General features: G+C 38.9%; 1 protein-coding gene across 1 annotated transcript in view; it reads left to right on the top strand.

Moving 5' to 3' along the window:
* Nucleotides 1-22,731, top strand: part of rxfp2l (relaxin family peptide receptor 2, like) — a 90,524-nt gene extending 67,793 nt beyond the window's left edge. The window contains exons 14-18 of the mRNA XM_048544049.2: nucleotides 5,484-5,555; nucleotides 11,493-11,722; nucleotides 12,282-12,692; nucleotides 15,303-15,518; nucleotides 17,869-22,731. Coding sequence (XP_048400006.2) covers nucleotides 5,484-5,555; nucleotides 11,493-11,722; nucleotides 12,282-12,692; nucleotides 15,303-15,518; nucleotides 17,869-18,047 — 1,108 coding nt within the window. The 3' untranslated portion in view covers nucleotides 18,048-22,731. The remainder of the gene's footprint in view (nucleotides 1-5,483; nucleotides 5,556-11,492; nucleotides 11,723-12,281; nucleotides 12,693-15,302; nucleotides 15,519-17,868) is intronic.
* Nucleotides 22,732-23,444: the final 713 nt, after the last annotated feature.

Below are 23,444 nucleotides of genomic sequence, written 5' to 3'. Positions count from 1 at the left end.
TTCTCATGTGATAATGTATCTGTGAAACTCATTACTGCAGGAGGATATTGAGACTGCATAATTAAGACAATTCAAGGCTGAGACAGACAGATTTTTAATCAATTAGGATAGCAAGGGGAAAAAGCAGAAAAGTAGTAATGAGAATTATTAGATCAGCCATGATCTCATTGAATGGTGGAGCACATCAATGAGCTCAATGGCTGACTTCTGTTCCTATGTCTTATAGTCTTATTGTTAAATGCATTAACTCACATTTCTCCTGTTGTATTCCATCTTTCAAATCATTGCAAACTCAGCCCATCAAAATCTCCTTGAAATGTCTTTGCATTTTCATCACAATCCACCACCTCACCTAGTTTTGTATCATCTGCAAACTTTGGGATGAGGGGTAAGTAGGATGTCAAATGGAGGGGCATGCTTAACTGTGCAGTGGCTGAGGGTGGTAGTGCAGTTGGTAGGCTATGGGTCTTGAAAATGCATTCACCGACCTTGACCGCTTTTGCGAGATCAATTAATTTCTTGGCGCTCTGCAGCCAGGTTCTTAAGGCTTGCCGCTAGCATTGATCTCCAGGGTCATCGGCTCCATCTACCTTTAGACTATGTAACTTTAACTACAATAAATGTAGTTTATAAATGTAAGCTGTTGTATTGTGGAGGACCTCCTACCAGTCTTCTTCCTGTCCTCCTGTCTTCTCCTTTTCACCTTCTCCACCAAGAATTCTAGTGCAGCATCTGGACTCTGCTCTCCATAATGTTGCGCAACCTGAGATAGTTTTTGCAGCATAGATTCACATCTTCCATGACTCCATGCACTTGGTTTGGCCACAATGCACCTCCTTTTTAGAAGCCCAGCACGGTTTTAAGTGGTTCTTGGAAGTTATGATTTTAAGCCCTCTGCTAATGCTTGCGGCCAATTTAGAGCACAATTAAGGCTGAGCATGAAGTTAAGATGCCAGCTGCATTTCAATCAACAGGCCCCCTTAATCTTAACTTGAGATCCTCACAGGGTCTATCAAATTTAACACTCATACTGCCTGCCTCTATTATTAAATCATTCAATCATCTTAAAAATCTCAATTAGATCATTCCATAAACTTCTATAATGAAGAAAATTATAAGCCCAGTCAATGCAATATATTCTCATAACTTAACATTTTTCAACCCACTACCATTCTGGTGATTTTGCACTCCTTTGAAAGGCAGGATATCCTTCCTGAGTTGTGATGATTAGAGCTGAGCTAACCAGAGCTTTATATAACTGACATAACATCTATCACTTTGCATTCCAGTACGCTTGTGATAAACTCTAACACCGTATTTGTGTTTTTAATTGTTTATTAAACCTGTCTGCTAATGGTTTCTGTACATGAATGTCTGAATCTCTTGTCACCATTTTAAAAATACTCCACTCTATCTTTCTTATATCCAAAATGGTGTTATCAAACTCCGACAGATAAGTTCAAAAGTATGAGCTTTTTTCCTCCTTTGTTCTTTCCTGAGTGTCACTGCAAGGCCCATCCCTGATTATATTTGTTGCCCATCCCTAGTTGTCCCTGATCTGGGTGGCTTGCTGGGCCACACTTTCAGGGAATTAAGGGACATACAGTCCAGACCAGGAATAAATGACAGATTTTGTTCTCTAAAAAGTATTAGTTTCCAAACGGTTTTTTGCAACAATCAATAACAGTTGCATGGTCCCAAATTCAGCATTTCTTAATTAAATTCTACCAGCTTTCATGGTGGTATTAGCTTGAGCTTCTGGATTGCTGGTTCTGTGACATTACCACTACCACCCCTTTGTTGACTCATTTAATTTATGGAAGTCCCTCTGTAGCTTTGCGTAAACTTTTTTATATTGTTTAATAATTCATCTAGTTTAATACAAGCTTTTGGAGTCTTACTCCTTCTTCATGTGTTAGTGAGAGAGATATTAGCAGACACAGAATTTATAAGTAAAGGATCAAAGGGTCACACCACTGATGAAGATGTGCTAAACAAACCTAAGATGTACGTAAGGGGAGGGATAAATACACACACGCACGTACTCACACACATGCGCAGACACACACACGTGCACACACATATACACACACACACGTGAATCTATTGTATTTGCAGATACATTCTATTTCGTTCAAAAAGCACAAAATTTATCGACACATTAGTCAATGTGATGTTTCATAAATTCTCACTTTAGAAATAAAATCTATCTGCCTCCAAACCAAAATACAAACAGATTCTAAACAAGGCCTCATGCCTAACATGCATTGTCTGACTTAAAATATCACCTTTTCTCTACACTGATAAAATCTTTCATTCTCTCAGAACAGTGACTTCAAAGGAATTGGGGGATTTACATATACATACCAATCAACTAAACCTTCTAGCTGATGAAAGATTTAACAGGATCTTAGGTTTGTTTAGTACATCACTGGTGTGACCCTTTGCTCTTTTACTTGTAAACTTTGTGTCTGATACTATCTCTCTCATTAACACCAGAAGAAGGAGTAAGACTCTGAAAGCTTGTGGCTTCAAATAAATCTGTTGGACTATAACTTAGCGTCATGTGACTTCTGACCTTGTCCACCCCAGTCCAACACCGGCACCTATACATCACTTAATACCATACTTGGATATATGGTATTCCTTTGTTAAGTCATTTCTATATATAGCAAAAGCTAAGTTCACTGTACCAAATTCTGGAGGACTTCACGAGTAATCTATAGTGCTGTTAAATTGAGTACAGAGCATTACCTGCTGCTGTGGTCTCTGACTTTTTTTCATTCATAGAATCCCTACAATGTAGGAACAGACCCTTTGCTCCAACAAGTTCACACCAACCTTTGGAGCATGCACCCAGAATCATCCCTCATCCACACATCCCCTGACACTAAGAGCAATTTAGCATGGCTAATCCACCTAGCCTGCACATCTTTGGACTGTGGGAGGAAACCAACACATACATAGGAAGAATGTGCAAATTCCACACAGACAGTCACCTGAAGGTGGAATTGAACCTGGGTTTCTGGTGCCGTGAGGCATTAGTGCTAACGACTGAGCTACCGTGCTGCTCCTTCTAAGCAATTTTCCTCAGATGCCAATACAAACAGATTCTAAACAAGGCCTCACAACCAACATCCATTGTCTGACCTGCAAACTCCATACACACAGTCACCCAAGAGTGGAATTGAACCCAGGTCCCTGGCACTGTAAAGCAGTATGCTAACCACTGAGCACTGTGCCACCTATAGACACACACCTATCTCCTACTTTGATTACTTCCTCAAGAAATGCTAGGTTCAGCATGATTAGATATAACCTCACAATGACTTGACTACCTCTTTACAGATTTTACTAAATGGCCATTACAAATTACATTAGAGCGCTGCGAGACTATTGACCTTATTTTCCCTACAGTCAAGCAGTTAGAAGATTAGAGCCAGGGAATTTTACAGGACATGAGGAGGACATTCAACCTGAACTTAGTCTCTGAAAGAGATATTTACATTTTTTTTACAATTTCCTTGCCCTTTATCCATACTCTTTCAATTAGTACTTATTCACTCATGGTAGGTGGGACATGGGCATCACTGGCTGGTAAAGTATTTAGTGCCTCTCCCTAGTTGCTCTTCGGAAGGTTGTGGTAAGCTGCCTTTGCGAACCACTGTAGCCAATGTTCTGTAGATAGATTCATAATGCTGTTAGGGAGGAAGTTCCAGCATTTTGATACAGCAACAATAAAGGAATGGTGACACATTTCAATGGCAGGATGGTTAGTGGCTTGGAGGGAACTTGCATGTGGTGCTGTTCCCATGTACTGCTGCCCTTATCCTTCTATGAAGTGGAGGTGCCGATGTTGGACTGGGTTGGACAAGGTCAAAAATCACACCATACCAGGTTATAGTCCAACAGGTTTATCTTAACACAAGCTTTTTGAGCATTATTCCTTCTCCTGGTATAGTGAGAGAGGAGATGTCAAGACACAGAATTTACATGTAAAAGATCAAAGGATCATACAACTGATGCAAATGTATTGAATAAACCTAAAACGGCTGGCTGACTCTCTCCTGTTAAATCTTTAATCAGTTAGAAACGAGATGCAAGTTTCAATTGATTAAAATGCAAATCCCATAATTTCTTTCAAGTCACTGCCCCAAGGTAGCTAAAAGTTTAATCAGTTTATACAGGTGGTGACATGTCAGGTGAGACAATGCATTTTAGGTGTGAGGCATCATTTAAAATCAGCCTGTATTTTAACCAGGAATCAGACTGGTTTTATTTCCAAAGCAAGAATTTATAAAATGACCCGTTGACTGACAGTGTCTACAACTGTGTGCTTTTTGAACAAAATATAATGTATCTTTATGCACAAATTTACCCCATAGATTTATGAGCGTATATGTGTATGTGTGTGTCTGTCTGTGTCTTTGTGTCTGTGTGCTTGGGAGAGAGTGTGTGTGTGAGGGAGTATGTGTGTAAGAGAGTATGTGTGTGAATGTGAGTATGCGTGTGAGAGAGTATGTATGTGTGTGTGCATGCATGTGCTTCGGAGAGAGTGGGAGAGTATATGTGTGTGAGACAGTGTGCATGTATTAGTGTGTGTGAGAGAGGGTCTGTGCGAGTGTATGCGCATGAGTGTGTTTGTGAGAGTGTGTGTGCATTTGTGTGTCAGTGTGAGGGATATACGTGTGAGAGAGTGTGAGTGTGCATCTGAGTGTGTGTGTGTGTGAGAAAGACTGTGTGTATGATCTTTTACTTCTAAATTCTGTGCCTTGATACCCCCTCTCCCATTACACCTGAGGAAGGAGCAATAATCAAAAAGCTAGTGTTTTTAAATAAACCTGTTGCGCTATAACTTGGTGTCATGTGAATTTTGACCTTATCATTCTAGACATAAGTGGGTATGGCCTGGAAGGTGCTGTCTATGGATCTCTGGTGAATTTCCACAGCGCATCTTGTAGACAGCACACACTGCTGCTACTGAGTGTTGGGTGTGGAGGGAGTGTATGTTGAACGTGGTGCCAATAAAGTGGGTTACTTTGTCCTGAATGGTGTGAAGTTTCCTCAGTGTTATTGGATCTGCACCCATCAATTCAAATATTGTCTGTTTCTCTTCAATAGCTATTTTACATTGCACTATTCTTTTTGATCTAGCATTTCATGTAATATCAACCTTCTAAAAGAAAGGTCCTTGTTAGATATTCTTCTGGCCACTGTTGTCATCTTATGCCCTCTTTCTGACCCACCAGGGTGAATATTTTCTGTAACATTGATTTATTGAAGACTCTTACAATGTTTCAATATCTATACATATTCAAGGTTTCACCTCAATGATTTTCTTCCTCTCCTTTCATTACCTTGACATCAAGCCCAAAATTAGGTGCCCAAGATTGGTCTAATTAGCTGAAGTTAGCTCCGCACTTGGCTTTTTGGAATTCTTGTCAGATTTTATAATAATGGCTCCTAACTTCTTTATTTTTCAGAGACTTGGATGGGATCAACATCTTCAACATTCAGAACCGAATGTTTAAGAATTTGGGCAATCTCTCACACATGTATGTTGAATATTTCTAGTGGAAGTGTTTATGGGCTGATAAAACAGATTACAAACAAGATTTTTTCTGGCAAAATATGTCATCAGTCATTAATGCCAAGCAATTAGAGTTTAATAATATCCATTTTACGACATGGCCCCTTCATTCAACAGTTATGAGAACATATAAACAGCTGCTCAGTTAGCCCACTTTTAAAAAACAAAATCCATTATTTTTGGAAATGTTATATGATTCTGAACTTAATCTGATCTAGGGTCTTAATTACATAAATAAAACTATGTAAATTTTGCAACAGAAACAATCTATCCAACTTAAATAGCTATATATTTATAGTTTGTATTTTATGCAATCCTCCTTGACGTACTTCATACAACCCTATCATTAAATCCTGATCCTGATAAGGATTTCGCTTCCCATTAATTCCCATTTGTCTCAACTACTGTTTGTGATTTTAATTGCAGCATTCTAGTCACTCTCTGGTAGAGCATGTTCCCTTGACTTCCTTATTGAAATAGCTGATGACCATCTTCGGTGACACTTAATTTTGAAGTCCTTGATAAAATGCTTAGTCCTGGATTTTCTTTATTGGGTCAGGAGTGCAGAGTCAGAACACTTCACAGCTTTGCAAACCTGACCATGGAAAAAGTGGCCCCAAAGTTATGGTTTTCATTCTGGGGTGCTGGGATTCCCCAAGTGTCTGGGAGGGCGCCAAGTGCAGATGTGGACTAGGAGGAAGGCACTGCATTCAGTGCAGGACTTCCAGTCATTTGCCACATTGTGAAATTCCAAGTCTAGGTATTTCACAATTTTTCTTTAGAATGGAGATTAATTTTTTTCACGCTTCCTTCTAAATTAACTCAGCAGTTTAACATCAGTTTCCTCAATTTATAGTATTTCAGCTTGACTTATCATTGTGGATTTCAGTTCATTAATGCTGCAGTATATGCAATGTAAAGTTAACTTTATGTAACAAAATTTAATTAATAGCTTTATGTATGATTGATGAATAACAAATTTTTGTACTGTTTATGAAATAGTCTGAAACCTAAAATTACATTGCTTGCGACTCATGATTAGTCATCCACAATTCTAGTTTTGTAAAGAGATTTCCTAATACACGAACAGTCTCTCATATCTATCTCAGAAGATATCTCTACACTAACTGGTATTTTTCACATATTTCTTGTTTGTACATGTATAATGACTGATGTCTCTCAATATTTCCCTTTGGAAGATAAATTAATACTGTATTATGCTCTTCAGTCTATTCATTTTCAAGGATGTCTGCACACTGACTGGCATTAACTAATCATTTCCTAAGAGAGATCCATATAATGACTGATGCCTCTGTGTCTTCTTACTGAAAGTGAGATGCTCGTGTACAGCTCCTCATGTAGCAGACAGCTACTTACTGACTGATCTTTCTCGGTTAGAAAAATATAATCATATTTACTGCTGTTACTCATTTCTTCCTCAAGTAGTCAACCATAAAACAGATGCTAAGAAGCATGAGTAAGGTTTATTTCCCTTTGGAACATTTGGTTTATTGAGATGGACATGCTGCTGCTATAAAAATAAAACCTGGTCTATTAAACATTAGCCTGACCTTTAAATCAGTCCAGTTTATGAGCTCGCAGCACTTGGCTTCTGTAACTGCTTATGTATAATATCATGAAGTAAATAAACTGGCGTTCAAACAATATGTTTTCCCGTTTAAACTAGCTTTGCCTTTAATTGTAAAAGAAAGAACTCCAACAGTCCAGTATTATTTTATTACACAGCCACAGCCATGTTTTATTCATATCTTTAATATAATCCAAGTTAGTCTTAAAACTACTTTTTGTCATTTATAAAAATGATTTGGATGTGAACATAGGAGGCATGGTTAGTAAGTTTGCAGAGGACACTAAAATCTGAGGTGCAGTGGACAGCGAAGAATGTTACATTGGAGCACAACGGATCGTGATCATATGAGCGAATAGGCCGAGGTGTAGCAGATGGAATTTAACTTAGATAAATGAGAGGTGCTGCATTTTGGAAAGGTAAATCAGGGCAGGACTTATACACCTAATGGTATGGTGCTGGGGAATGTTGCTGAACAAAGAAACCTTGGAGTGCAGGAGGTTCACAGTTCCTTGAAAGTGGAGTTGCAGGTATATGGAGCACTGAAGAAGGCATTTGGTATGCTTGCCTTTATTGGTCAGTCCATTGATTACAGGAGTTGGGAGGTGATGTTGCAGCTGTACAGGACATTAGTTTGGACATGTTTGGAATACTGGTCTCCCTGATATAGGAAGAATATTGTGAAACTACAAAGGGTTAATAAAAGATTTACAGGATGTTGCCAGGGTTGGAGGATTTGAGCTATCGGGAAAGGCTGAATAGGCTGGGGCTATTTTCCTTGGAGTGTTGGAGGCTGTGGATCACCTTATAGAGGTTTAAAGAATCATGAAGGCATGGATAGGTTAAATAGGCAGGGTCTTGGAGAGTCCAAAACTAGAGGGCATATGTTTAAGGTGAGAGGAGAACGAAATGAAAGGGACTGAAGGGACAACATTTTCATGCAGAGGGTGGTGCATGTATGGAATGAGCTGCCAGAGGAAGTAGTGAATGCAGATACAATTACAACATTTAAAAGGCATCTAGATGGGTATATGATAGGAAGGGAACAAAACAGAAATTGTTGGAAAAGCTCGGCAGGTCTGGCAGCATCTGTGAAGGAGAAAACAGAGTTAACGTTTCGGGTCAGGTGAGCCTTCCTCAGAATGAAATTCTCAGTTCTGAGGAAGGGTCACCAGACCCAAAATGTTAACTCTGTTTTTTACTTCACAGATGCTGCTAGACCTGCTGAGCTTTTCCAGCAATTTCTGTTTAGTTTCCTGATTTACAGTATTCGCAGTCCTTTCATTTTTTATATGATAGGAAGGGTTTAGAGAGATATGGGCCAAATGCTGGCAAATAGCACTAGATTTATACAGGATATCTGGTCGGCATGTACAACTTGGACCAAAGGGTCTGTTTCCATGTTGTATATCACTATGATTCTATGACTCTAAAATTGTGAAGACACCACCCTGAAACCTCAGTAAAGTGACTTAATTTTCTTCTCCAGAACTGAGCCATGAAAAACAGGAAAGTCCCACGTTCTGAGAGCCCACTTAGAATAGACTGTTACATTTCTAAATTTCTGTAAGTTGCTGAGGAAAAGCATCTATCATACTTTCAACTTCCAATTACATACTTGAAGACATCTGCTAGAAACCAGAGATGACTGACCGCCTGGTGAGGAAAAGGATCTGGCTAGCTGCGATACTGGTCATGCTTGAAGGGTGCCAACACTTGGCATTTACACAATGTTTCAGTCGCTGTCTTAAGATCAAATTCCCTATATGAATCACAATTTTAATCAACAAACTGTCGTATTTGTCAGATTTTAGAGGACATGTCTGTCACTTTATTAGATATTTTTCCCTTCCATTTCTTTGAGCCTTATCACATCACAAACTTTCCTCTGTCTAGGTTCAACGTGGATAACCTGCTTCAGGACTATTTACATTACAGTTTTGCTCACAAGATTTGCTCATTAGAGCACATCCAGAGCCAGGAACATTTTAGCTCTAGTCAATGCTGTTTTCTGATAAGATTTATCTTCATGTTCAGTGTTGGTGAGCTATACAATCCAGGTAAATCCTAAATTTAAATGCTGCCATGAGCAGAATTATTCAAATGCTACCTTGGCAACAGTTGCCTACTTCAACTAAGGTTGGTTTCCTCAAGTTAAGAAGAGAGCGTAAATTAGGATAGAAAACATCTATGTGTGGATATAGTTGAACATGTTTATCTGTGAGGTGGTCCACAGTTTCTTACCATTTACTTTGTATTTTGGTACAAAGGCAATGGTCACTTGGTTAAAATTTGAAGGACAGTCACTGACCGTGGAATTAAGACCACATTTTTCCAGCTACATAAAATCTCCCAATTCCACCTCAGACTCTCTTGCTTATATTTTTACTACCATTGTTCTGTTCATCTGGCATCACAGTTTTTTCTGGGCCATGTAGTACTTGGTTAAGCAAAATATAAATTTTACTCACTGCACAAGAAGGAAACACTGGGAATACTGAACAAGTTAAGCAGTATCTGTGGAGAGGGTTATTATTTCAGGTCGATGATCTTTTGTCAGGATTTTATTGAGTAAATGATATTTTCTCTGTTTCCAAAAGTTCTCAAGGCCTCACACTTTTACGTCTTCAATATCCTTCAGCCATACAAGACACACACACACACACACACACACACACACACACACACACACACACACACACACACACACACACACACATTCCCTCCCCAAGATTTCAGTGCTGCTCAGATTTGATCTTTTGAACATTCCTGATCATGATCACTCTATCATTAATGTCCATACCTTCAGTTGCCTAAGCTCAGCATTCCTTCACTAAACTTCCCCTTCTTCTTCTTCTCTATTCTCCTTTAAGATGATCTTTGAAGCCTACTTCTTTGGTCATGTATCCTGCCATCTCATTACATAGAAAAATGAGAGGCGATCTCATTGAAATATATAGGATTCTTAATGGGCTTGTTAGGGCAAATGTTGAGAGAATGTTTCCCCTCATGGGACAGTTCAAGATAAGAGTATGTGGCCTCAGAATAAAGGGGCGCAATTTAAGACTGAGATAAGATGGAATTTCTTCTCTCAGAGGGTTTTGAGTTTTTGGAACTCCTTGCCATGGAGAGCTATGGGGGCAGAGTCCTTGTGGCTGAGATTGATAGATTCTTGATCTGTAGGGGAATCAAGGCTTACAGGAAAAGGGCAGGAAAGTGGACGTGAGGAATGTTGGATCAGCCATGATCCTAAAAACGGTAGAGCACGCTCAAGGGACTGAACAGCCTACTCCTGCTTCAGTTTATTGTGATCTTATATGGCTCAGTGTCAAAAACCACATCTTATGTTTATCTAGCATCTTTAACATACTTAAATATCCCAATATCATGAAGCATGATAAAACAAAATTTGATAGCAGCAAAGGATCTAAGGCAGAGGTGGGTGATGTGATAGAAGTGAAAACGGGTGGCTTTTGTTCTATGGTCAATAGCTGTCCTTCAGCACTTCAACTAAGTAGCCATTGTGATATGTTTCAAAATACACAGCACATATTGAGAATCATGTGCATCACATGCTTATCTAATGTCAAATATTTTATACTATCATTCAAAAATCTAAGTCCATCCTAAATTAATATCCACTGACATTTCAGAAAAGGCCAATGCATTAGGAAACAAGAAGCCTGCCTGAATCTTTTCCTTCTGTAAAGGCCCACAGGCATGGACACCAAGTGCAATGTCCCTACCCATACCCTCAAAATTGAAATTAGACAAAAACACAGACCAGTGGTCAGACCCGGTCTGAATGGCCTAATATCACACTGGAGACATCAGAGTATTAAAAATAGTATCCTGCTAGCGTTTGAGTTAATTCATATGCTTTCTTGGAGGTTATGGGTTTACTCAATTATTCCTGATGAGTTTCTCATTTCTTAAAACAAAGCATTTACCTCCTCAGAACTGAATCGACAATCTGCATTACCACTACTTTTAAAAAAAATTCACATTCCCCGATGATAATAATACACTATACATCTTTATCACATACCCAAGTGGTCGTACATTTAATAAATACCTCAGCACATTCATCAGCCATGATAGGATCACAGTTAAGCCTGTTTCTGACCATCTCCCCTCTGAATATTAAGCTCAATAAACATACCAATCATAGATGAAGGAATACATTATTTCTTGCATGAGGTCTTGTGACAAATCACTTTTTTTCAATAAGGGGCATCCAGGCCCACGAACAGCAGATAATGGAAACTCTTCTGTTGGATTATTAAAGCTGTTATTTTTCTTAAACTTTAACAGATACTTCAAGAAGTTTGAATACTGCAGGTATTCTCCACATGTCCGGAGCTGCAAGCCAAATACAGACGGGATCTCATCTTTTGAAAACTTGTTGGCCAATATAATTTTGCGGGTCTTTGTGTGGGTGGTTGCTTTCATCATCTGCTTTGGAAATCTCTTTGTCATCTGCATGAGGTCATGCATCACAACAGAAAACAGACTACATACCCTGTCTATCAAATCACTCTGCTGTAAGTGGGCCCTGAAGACACTTTATTGTTTGAATGGCACAATAAGCTGTACCTGGAGACAAGAGTAGCTATTTCACAAATGGAGCCTGATAATTACAGGCATAAAACAGTACTGAGCTTCTTTTTATTCATTTATGGGATGTGGTTATTGTTTGTAAGGCCATCATTCACTTCTCCGCTCTAACTGCCAATTGAAAAGGTGGTGATGATTGGTGAGTCATCTTACTAAACAGATAATTTAGGCTTACACTTTGGCACTGTACTAATGGAATGCAGCAGTGTTTGAGATGCCTTATTCCAGATGATACATTAAACTGAGGCACTTCAAGTGGACTTGAAATACTCCATAGTAGTATTCAGTAAAGAGTAGGGAAGCACTCCCAGAGTTATTGATAATACCTATGGGAATGTGTTGTGCATTATTGGATGCCTCATATCCTACAATAGCTACCTTTGAAAAACATTGAATTGGTTGTATAGCATTTTCAGATGAGTTGAAAGGTGCCACAGAAGAAATGTACCATTTGTTTCTTAATTTAATAGTGTCCTTCTTTCCTAGGTGCTGATTGTCTGATGGGAGTTTATCTCTTCTTCATTGGTGCCTTTGACATGAAGTACCTTGGAGAGTACAATAAGAATGCCCAACAATGGATGGACAGTATGAAGTGTCAGCTCATTGGTGCATTAGCTATGCTCTCCACTGAGGTCTCTGTCATGCTACTGACATATATGACGCTTGAGAAATACATGTGCATAGTCTTTCCATTCACTCATTACAGGCCAGGCAAGAGACAAACTCTATCAACACTGATCTCCATCTGGATTGCGGGATTCATCATTGCTGTGATACCATTGTGGAATCATGCTATGTTTGGCAATTATTATGGAAAGAATGGAGTGTGCTTCCCTCTTTATTCCGAACAGTTTGAGAGTCTTGGTGCAAGAGGATACTCCACAGGAATATTTCTGGGTAATGGTCTTTTGAATTCATTTGCCTTCACATTAAGTGCAGACAACAGATCTTTCCCCATTGATGAGAAGGCGTGTATTATATAAAATTATGAATTAAGCAGTATTGTTATTAATTAATATATTTCCTCTATGGCTGCTGGTCAACAGTTACGGATAACTTGCAGAATGCTGGAAACCCCATTGCTTTAATAGAACCTCAAAACTCAAAAATCAACCACGAACTGGCTCAGTGATCAATAGAGGTGAAGTGTTGCTCACATCAAGAAACAAGACTTTTTTAAGAAATGTAGCCAAACAGTGACCTGGCTCAGTGGCGGCGGCTCAGTGGCAAGCAATGCTGCTGCCTCACAGCACCAGGGACCCAGGTTTGATTTCAACTTGGGCAACTGTCTGTTTGGAGCTTGTACACGCTCCCCAAGTTTGCACGGGTTTCCTCCCACAGTCCAAAGATGTGCAGGTTAAGTAGACTGGCCAAGCTAATTTGTCCATAATGTCCAGGGATGTGTAAATTAGGAGGATTAGCTATGGGAAATGCAGGGTTACAGGGATAGGGTGGAGGTTGGGTCTAGTTGGAATGCTGTTCGGAGGGTTGGTGTGGACTTAATGAGCCAAATGGCCTGCTTCCATACTGTAGGGATTCTATGATTCTCAAGAAATATGTATCATTCAAAGTGTTCATTGTTCCCCAATGTATTGCTCAAGAACCTATTTAATAAATTCCCTAACTGCTATTGTCCCTGCAACATTAGCTTAAACTCCCTTCCATAGAGTTTCATGTGCTCACCCGAAACCCATCCTGCTTCCTCTCCCATTCATGCAATGAATATCTTCCCCATCACAATGCTTTCCTCCCTCTATATTTTACCGTCCAGAATCCTATCTCCTATATCCTGTCAATGTCACCCTAATCCAAGACCGGATGTGGAGGTGCTGGTGTTGGACAAGGTCAGAAATCACATGGCACCAGTGTCACCTGAGGAAGGACTGAGGCTCCGAAAGCTTGTGTTTTCAAATAAACCTGTTGAACAATAACCTGGTGTTGTGTGACTTCTGACCTAATTCAAGACCAGTCTCCCATCATTTCGAATCCTAGCAGCCCACCACAATACTTCCAAGTCATAGCACCTGCACCCTCCACCCCACACTTCTACCACACCCAGAGCTGCTTTGAATATTGTCATAGCAGACTGCCTGTCTTCCAGTTGGCCTCCAGTGAGCACCATGACAATTCCTTTACCAGTGTTCTTGCATCTTGAAACCACCCCAACTGTCTCATTTCAATGAAACCTGAAAACTTGTTCCTCTCTCTCCAAAGCTAGCAATGTACATTATTCCATAGATGCTTGATCAATCCAGCATAGTTTCTAAACCCTATCTTCCACCACCTGAAAATTGGAAGATCTTTCCTGCATCATCCCCTCTATCACAGGCTTTAAAAACAAATGAGATAAAATCAGCTACAGTCCCCACCATCTGCACTGTCCAAACTTATCACATACAGTGCCCTTTTTTTTAGCAGACGGCATGGTCATAACTTCTGGGGTCAATTACAGCACTTGTGTTATTAAATGTGCTCATTAATTGTCCACACTTACCAAATTACCTGCTGATTTCATCAGGAAAGTCAGGTATTTAAGCCATTTCAATTACCTATCCACAACACATTGAAATGCAGTTATCTTGGTGATGAGATTGCAGTTGGAGTTGTGAACAGTTCAGAGGTACAACTTTCTCAATGAAGATGCCCAGAGTTCAAGCCTACCTGGGATGTAATGGCCATAGAAGTTTGTTATAACATGTCTGAAAAATAATTTTTTGTTATTTTAAAAATATGCTTGTTACTTACCTTTTTAGTTTTTATAACCATCATGTATAGTTGAAAAAGATAGTGTTAACACCAAATCCATACAACAACCAGTGGGGTCTGCACATTTTGAAATGAACACAGCCCTAAGAAGGCATCTTACTTGGGTTGGTAGCGGAGTGGAGATTGCAGCATTAAGCCAGTTGGTAGCAGGATGGAGATTGCAGCATTGAGCCAGATGGTAGCAGACTGGAAACTGTAGCATTAAGCAGGATGGGAGCAGAGTGGAAATGCAGCATTGAGCAGATTGGGATCAGAGTGGAGACAGCAGCATTGAGTGGAATGGGAGCAGAGTGGTGAGTGGAGATTGAAGACAGCAGCACTAAGGCAGCAGTGACTAGAGAAGGAGTATACTGCAGGTGAATGTGTGGACAGAAATGGGTGATGACCTCCCTTTCTGGGTGGAGCAGCTGCCAATTTCTGGTTCTGAACTAGTTTACTCTTATTCTCTCTAAATGCCTCATTGAAACAGAGAATAGCACCATTCTTCAGAATCTTCTTCAGTTCAAATAATCAAACTGAGTACGATTGGTTCATGTTTCTGGTCATCATTGTTCTTTTTTGGGAGATGTGCTCTGTGATCCATGCCTCTGTGTGCTTCCTATCATCAAATGTTTGCTCTTTTACATCTTAAAAGCGAAAACATGGGTTTCATGGTAGCAGGGGATATTTGTTCCTTGAGATATAATTGGTTGTGACCTCTCCAGACTTTTAACTAGCATTGTTGCCATTTTTTTCTTCCAGGTTTGAACTTACTTGCTTTCATCATCATTGTCTTCTCCTACACCAGCATGTTTTATTCAATCCATAAAACAGGAGCGCAGTCAGCAGAGAGGAGCCTCTTCTCTAGAGAAGTAGCCATTGCAAAGCGCTTTTTCTTCATTGTGTTCACTGATGCTCTGTGCTGGATCCCCATATTTCTGATGAAGCTACTGTCTCTCCTTGAAGTAGAAATACCAGGTAATAAGTCAAAGCTTGGTGAGTTTGTGTAGTAACCATAAAGTTGACTACAGTCCTGTGTATAATAAGACAGATCAGTGATATCTATTGCCTTTTAAGTTGGAAGGTTGTAGGTTCAAGCCCCAATTCAGAAACCTGAGCACAAGATCTAGGCATAATGTTCCTGTTCAATACTGAGGGACTATCACACTGTAGGAGGTGTCGTCCATCAGTTAAGCTGTTAAACTGATCCCTTGCCTACCTTCCCAGGTGAATGTAAAAGATCTCATGGAACAATTTCATATAAGAGGCAATAGAGTCTTCCCAGTGCCAAAGAACAACATTTAAGTACAGATGGATTCATTGCAAATTCCAAAGAAATTAAAAGCAAACTGTTTCCAATAGTTGGCAGGTCAAGAATGAAGGCCATAGATACAAGATTAAATACAAGAGAGTATCAAAAGTGTCTCCCGACTGAAGGATCAGAGATTGTGGAATTAACTTTCAGGGTTAGCTGTTCAGACTGAAATTATGTCAACACCTAAGATTAGGTAGATAAAAGAAAAGGAGATGAAAGAATATGGAAACATTGTAGACTATCATGACAAAGATTGATTGCTCATATAGCATATAAGTGCTAACAAAGACTAGTTAAACCCATAAGTGGTCTGCATAATAATGTGACAAATTAATCTTACATCTAACTAGTAGCATGACTGAGTTTCTTCTATATGCTTCAATTTTTTGAGGCAGATTAAAATTCAAGATCAAACATTAATCATAAGGGTGGTTTAATTCATGGTTAGTCAGCAAACAGGGAAGGGGACAGTTAGTGTAGTTGGCTAGACTATCTGTGTGTGGATGAGATTAATACCCACTGAGGTTGCATTAGGGCCGACATTCCTTCTAAGCTGTGTGCATGTAATTGTTCTGAGGGTCCGCATGGAAGCAAACATTAACAAGAACACTGCTCAGGACTTGTTTCCTTACCCTACCCCGTAGTGAAAACAGCAACACTTTTGCCATGGTTCAGCAAATAGTCACTAAGGGATGTGCCCACATGGCAGAGAGCTCCAAAAGAAGAAGAAGCATAGAGGTCTGTCATAATGACTGGATTCACATGGTTCAGGCAGTACAAACGTCTGTGAGGTATTAAATAATGTATTTGCTATATTTTCAAACATCAGCACTACTTTAAAAAAAATTCCTGCAAGCAAGATTGTTAAATTTTCGCATTTAACATTTGCCTAATAATTTCAACTGTCATGTACATGTGCTGTTTTAACAAAAATGGAAAACAATTTCCCCTTCTGGTTGACAGTCTAGATATTCTTCATAGTTTTGATCACCCCATTCTAACGTATTATGCTGAAAAGGTAGATGAGTTGTGCAATTTTAGATTAACTGTAATGTATTGTACAAATTTGATCCCAGAATTTCCTGGTAATTTTTCTAAAGCTTTGAAATGACTATTTGTTATTATTAGTCAGTAACAAAGTGTGGTATTTGTACTGATGATAAATGTCAGCCCAGAAAGAGATTAAAATCACTGCATCAGATAATCGATGAGATTCATTAATAGTAACATAAGTTGAAGATACTTAGAGGCAATAGTGGAACAATTACAAGCCATTGATTTGTTCCTGTCACTGTTGATGATGTCCTCTGACAGTGGAATACTGTCAGCAGTTTTGGGGCCCGTGTCCAAGAAAGGATGCACTGGCCTTGGAGGGGGTCCAGAGGAGGTTTACCAGAATGATCCTGGGAATGAAAGGCGTGTCATATAAGGAGTGTTTGAGGACCAAAAGTGTCTGTACTTGATGGGGTTTAGAAGAATGACTCTTCATTGAGACTAACAGAATACCGAGAGGCTGGGATAGAATGGAAATGGAGAAGATGCTTACACTAACAGGAGACACTAGGACCCAAGGGCACAGCCTCAGTGTGAAGGCATGACCCTTTACAACTGAACTGAGAAGGAATTTCTTCAGCTGGAGGGTAGTGAATCTATGAAACTCATTGTTGCAAAAGACTGTAGAGACCAAGTCATTGAGAGTATTTAAGACAGAGGCAGAGGTTCTTGATTAAAAAGAGGATCAAAGATTAAAGGAAGAAGGTGGGAGAATGGGGTCTAGAAACATATCAGTTAAGATTGAATGGTGGAACAGACACAATGAGCCAAATAGGTTAATTCTGCTCCTATATCTTACGGTCTTATGAATGACTTGATCAGATTCCAGCTTATAAAATATCCCTGGCTCCATCTTCTATAAACTGCTGGAATCATTCCATTTCCAGGAATCCATATATGCTATAATTATTTATCCTTCTTAAAAAACTCTTGCTTCTGTTTTATATTCATTTTTGACAGGGACCGTAACTTCTTGGGTTGTAATCTTCATCCTGCCAATAAACAGTGCCTTGAATCCAATCCTCTACACAATTACAACTGCATCCTTTCAGGAAAAGCTGAAGCAGTGTTTGCAGAATCAAGAGCTTCTTGGACCCAAAAAGAGCCTCACAAGCACAACACAGATGAGCAGCGTGTAAGACAACCAATCCTGACAGCATCAAACAAGAGGGTGTTAACATCTTACCTCCCTAGATGACAGCTAAATAACACAGCAACTCTTTACAGCAGTGAGTGAGAACTACCATCTACCTCTCACCAGGAGCAATGCTGTGTAAAACAATTATTCCTGACAGCATATGTTGAGAAAGCTTTACCACCTCACTTCTCCAAATGAATGTCGTGTAACAAATCATTCAAATAGTGTTGATTGAGGAAGATTCATCATTTTGAGTCTGGACAAACAGTCACAATGTAGTACAGCTATTTGTGATGACATATCATGAGAATTTTATTATTTCACTTCTTTTCATGAATGGGTGCAACATATATTGATAGAGCTTTTGCAATGTAAACTGCTCATCAAGCAACTGTATTTAGCGCACACCACCAGCTCTATTAGCGCCAAGTGAGGTAAATGTACTGGGTGGTCCTTTCATCCATTGCTGCAAACACTGGTCAGGATAAAGAGTCAGCTCCCCACTCATACACTTTTTTGCATTCATTACATTACCCTTGTTTTCCTGTTCCAAGCTCTGAAATTGCTTGACTTTCCTGTTGCGGATCCTTATACTTAGTTGTGCCTCTGTTTTTCAACTCCCAATCATACATTACAAAACAAATACTGTGTTACAGTCTTTGCTGCTCAAGCACAACTGTCTGTAAAAAAATTTTGGATGTGAGAAAATTGTGGGAAAACATTCTACCACATGACAACAGGCAGCCAGTTCCAAACTTAGTCAAACTTAGCTGCCACACACAGTTGTGTCAGATGCACGGCCTAAATGTAGTCAATGTTCTTGTCTCGTAGATATAATTTAACCATATTTAAGAACTGAATTGATGGAATTTGTAGGGAAATTTAAAAATGATGTTAATGTTTTACGCTTTCTCAGATTCTACAGAATTTAACACCGGCTTCTTCAATAATGGCACTGCTTGACCACTGTTGGGTGTGAGCTCCTTTGCTATAGTAGCATTTGAATATGTCTAGCTTACAGCATACAATGTAGAAGAACCAGCAGTGATATAGTGACCTGTAGAGTGCCACACGACAGTGATAAATCCCTTTTTTACACCAGATATCTACAAGATCCAACACATGAATTGTACATCACAGACCTGAATTGAATTTCTCCCTTTTATTTGACTTAAAGGTATCAAAGCTAACATTGAGTCAAACACAAATGTTACACTATCAGAGAGAAATAAACAATTCTGTTTTACTTGGTATGTACCATACTGTAGAACGTTTGACGCTTGTACAGTACCAGAGGGGAATAGTTTGTTCCTTTTTTTTTCCAATTTAAGAAGTTATTATTTTTCTTTGGTTACATCATATTATTTGACATTATAATATATATATTGTGCAAATCATAGTAGTCAATGTAAATTGTTGTAGTGTATAAGTATTATTGAGTGGCTTAAGCTGGTTTTGACCCTAAGATCTACTCTAGGGGCTGCTTATAATATTGGTGTGTACTACTGTGATGTTCATATTTGTACATGGCAATTGCTGAATTTATGCTGTGCTGCAGGAAAATATTATTGTTACCCAATGTATACTGTACAAGTGCAGGGTATTAACACTGAGGTCCAAGACAACATTTCAGCAGAATGGTATGAGAGAATAGAGTCTAAATTGAGACCAAATATTTATATGTCTTGAAGTAGACCCAGAAACACTACACACAATCATTTGGAGAAGAATTATTGATGCTTACTTGGTGAGTACAGCACCAAACTGAAACTTGGTGAAATGTTATGCAAGTTATAATTATTTTGTGGAATTGGCTTGAGGTTGCAAGTGCTGAGAATGTAGATAAAAGAAAGTAACCCAATGTTCTATTGTGATTAACAATGTGTTCAGACACAAAGTCCTAAAAAAGACAAGGTAATATTCCTCATTACAGTCAGCAGTCAGTGCCATATATTTAAGTTGTTTTCTTCTTGTTTTATCAACTGGTCCCAATTTATTTCACTGCACCTACACTATACTAAATGCATGACAAATGGCTATGGGTACAATGGACATGCTTTGAATGCCTAGTTTGCTCCATAGGGTCAAGTGCAGAGAATTTTTAAACAATGGATTTCACCCATCCTAGCCCAGACTGACTGTAGGTTGTGCTGAGATCAGACCACAGATCAAATCTGAATGCTCCTTGTCTGTATATATTTGTGTCTTGTTCAGCATTGCATCAACTGAGCCATGGGGAGTTATTTCAAAGCAACTTACCGGATGGGAAATAAGCAAATGAGGTCTGGCAGCAATTTTACATCACCCCTCCCTCCCCCACCACCGTAAACAAATTTACTCTCCATTGACTCCATGTGAGAATAAATCTTATGCAATGTGAAATTGTTGTGTGTCCCAAAGACATTTGTGTCCTGCCCAACGGCTTAGTCAAAGTGGCTTTCAAAGTCTCTTTGACAGAGAAGAATTGGGGCAATCGCACCTCAAGCTTACAAATAAATGAATTGTTGATGTGTTTTAACTTTTAATAGTTGGCTCACTGGACTGGGAGACACAGTGACAAATGCTGTATGGACTACTTAATAAAAGGCGACTCACTTTATTCGTGAAAGAAAGGTCAGGATCAAAGGAACTATTATTTGTCAGGCAACTGTTTTGTGTAACTGAAGCATGTACAAAAGAGTACCAAATGATTTTTAAATGCTATAAAAGCTTTTGGTACTCAAAGTTTGATGAGAATGTGGAATACAGTGATGTAATTCCACAGCTATGAATTCTTAAAAACTAAAAGGAGGAATTGGTGCAGCAGACAGGAGGGTAGATTAAAGTAGGTGTAGATGACATTTGCACAGGCAGACCTGTTGTGTTAAATGTCCCACATCATTGCTGCAGTAATTTGTGATTTCATGGTTTACTAGTAACAGTTGTCTTTCTCTGTCACTGCATCTTGTGCTTTTTTTTGTTGCAGGTTAGATTGCAGGTGCAAGCCTGTAAAAACTGGGCCATTGGGGACAATAGTGGGATCAATTGGGTTGAGGTTGGGAAAGATTGGGAAGGGGATTTGTGTCATGAATCATGTGCAGAAAATCTGCTCCCTTGATTCTCATCACAGCATTTGTGCTTGTCACTTAAAAGTAGTTTGGGGAAATGCGGTTCAAGTAGCGTTTCGTATTGCTTCTGGAAAGCATTCCGCAATCAGATTGGAATGGAGTGGAGACAGGGTCATTCCAAGAGTGAAACATGGAACAAAAGAAAGATTTGAATTGTAAAGGATCTGATAGGAAAGAATTTGTAACAAGGATTAGCAACAAGAATAAAGAACTAAACTTTAATAGGAGACAGCACGAATATTAAGTTTTAATAATGCCAGATCTTCAACCAAACACTCAAACAATTAAGTGAAAGAAAATGCAGTTATTAGCAATAGGAGAGAACTCAAATCAGGCAACAAGGAATCAATAAAGTTGTTATTTATATCTCCCATGCATTGCACATTATATCTCCCATGCATTGCACATTTTGAAAGAGTAGTTTAAGCAAACGTTGGAGTTTCTTTAATATATTACTGCAATGATGGGCAAGGAAAATCATTATCATTCAATTTAGATTTTCAAAAAAATGAACAGAAAATCAAACAACAGCTTACACAAATATGGAATCTTTTCTCATAGTAAAGCATTTCAAGATGCTTCACAGCAGCATTATCAAACAACATTTGACACTGGGTCGCATAAGGAATTATTAAGAAGTGACCAAAAGCTTGGTCAAAGTGGTAGATTTTAAGATTTGCCTTAATGGAAGAAAGTGAGGTGACCGGTAAACATGAATAGCAACGGGGAAACCTATCGGTGACCTTAAGTTTACAAGACTTAGTACGTAGCAGGACACCCAGAGAACATTGGAATGGTCAAGACCAGTATGAATTGTAACTAGTATTAATATACAGAGGAAAGACAAGGGATATAGTGATAAGTCAAAGTAAATGGGTTAACAATTAACATGAAGAAACAAGTTTGTTTGTCAAAATAGCCTTTCCTGTTCCTCGATCTACCTAACCTATAACCATTCTAATCAATGTTTTAGACATAGTTACTGGGGGAAAATGAGAGACACAAACATCAGCACTCAGAACTACGATTGTAAAAGTGTTCCAATAGACACACAAGTGTGTAAATTAGTGAATTCACAAAAGCACATTCATTGTACATTACTCCACCTATCCTCAACATTGGTTCTCAGAAACTGCACTTTCTAATCAATTTTATAGCATAGCATCATTGTTTTTGTACACACTATTTTGTGGCAAAAAGTTCTTAAACGATTCTTTTGCCAGGTTTATCAAATTGGACAAGAACTAGGTTTGTGATCGGCAAGGTGATAGTTTGGGAGCCAGGTTTTGGGGAGGGAAGGAATAGTTCAATAACATAACACTGAATCAATGATTGGAAAATTTGAGTTTTGATCTTGTGCTTATAAAGTAAATGAATTTGTTCTAGGGTAAGTTGTTTGTGGATTTGGTCAACCTGCTTGCCACAAATGCTAACGAAGTGGGCAAGAAATCTTCAATCGAATCTAAGTTTCTGGCACATCAAGCCTCACATCTTATTTCTCCATGTAAAACTGTTAAATAGTAAGAGCTGTATACATGTCTTTGTAATTCCTAGTGTCAGAGTTTGGCCCAAACAATCTGTGTGTAAATGTGAATGTAAAATGCTTTTTTTCATGCAAAACTGTATTTTGTACTTGCTGTATTATATGCTGCATTAAAGTAAATATTTAATATTTTACCTGATTTTTGGAGTTTTAACTTTAAACCAATACATTGCTCTTTACCCTTATTTTTCTCCCATTACAGTCCTCCCTAGCATATGAACCCTGTGTGTATGAACCCTGTGGCCAAACTCTGGGGAAAGCAAACTGGAGTTATCCATCTAAAGGCAGATGGGGACGCAGTGGTATTTATGGAAGAATGGTACTGTATGGGCTAGTAATTCAGAGGCCCATGGTAATTCCTGGACGTCATGAGTTCAAATCCTAATAGATGGTGAAATTTGAATTCAATAAAATCTGGAACTAAAAGGTCATCTTTTGTGGCCATGTATTCATTGTTATTGTTATTGTAAACCTAGCTGGTTCACTAACTTCCCTTAAGGAAATCTGCAGTCCATGTGACTACAAACCAACAGCAATGTGATAGACACTTAACTGTCCTCTGAAATTGCCCGGTAAGCCACTCATGACAATCTCCATTTTAAAAGGAAGATCTCTTACTTCCTCTCTCACTATATTTATACCATCCAATATCTTAAACTCCTACTTTATTCACAACACCTGCATTGCCCCCCTTAAGTTGTTAAGACCAATGAAAAGCATTTGCCCTTGAGCTTCTGTCTAATTGCAC

Source organism: Stegostoma tigrinum, chromosome 15, assembly GCF_030684315.1.
Source record: "Stegostoma tigrinum isolate sSteTig4 chromosome 15, sSteTig4.hap1, whole genome shotgun sequence".
Lineage (NCBI taxonomy): Eukaryota > Metazoa > Chordata > Chondrichthyes > Orectolobiformes > Stegostomatidae > Stegostoma > Stegostoma tigrinum.
This window is presented reverse-complemented; position numbering and strand designations above follow the sequence as displayed.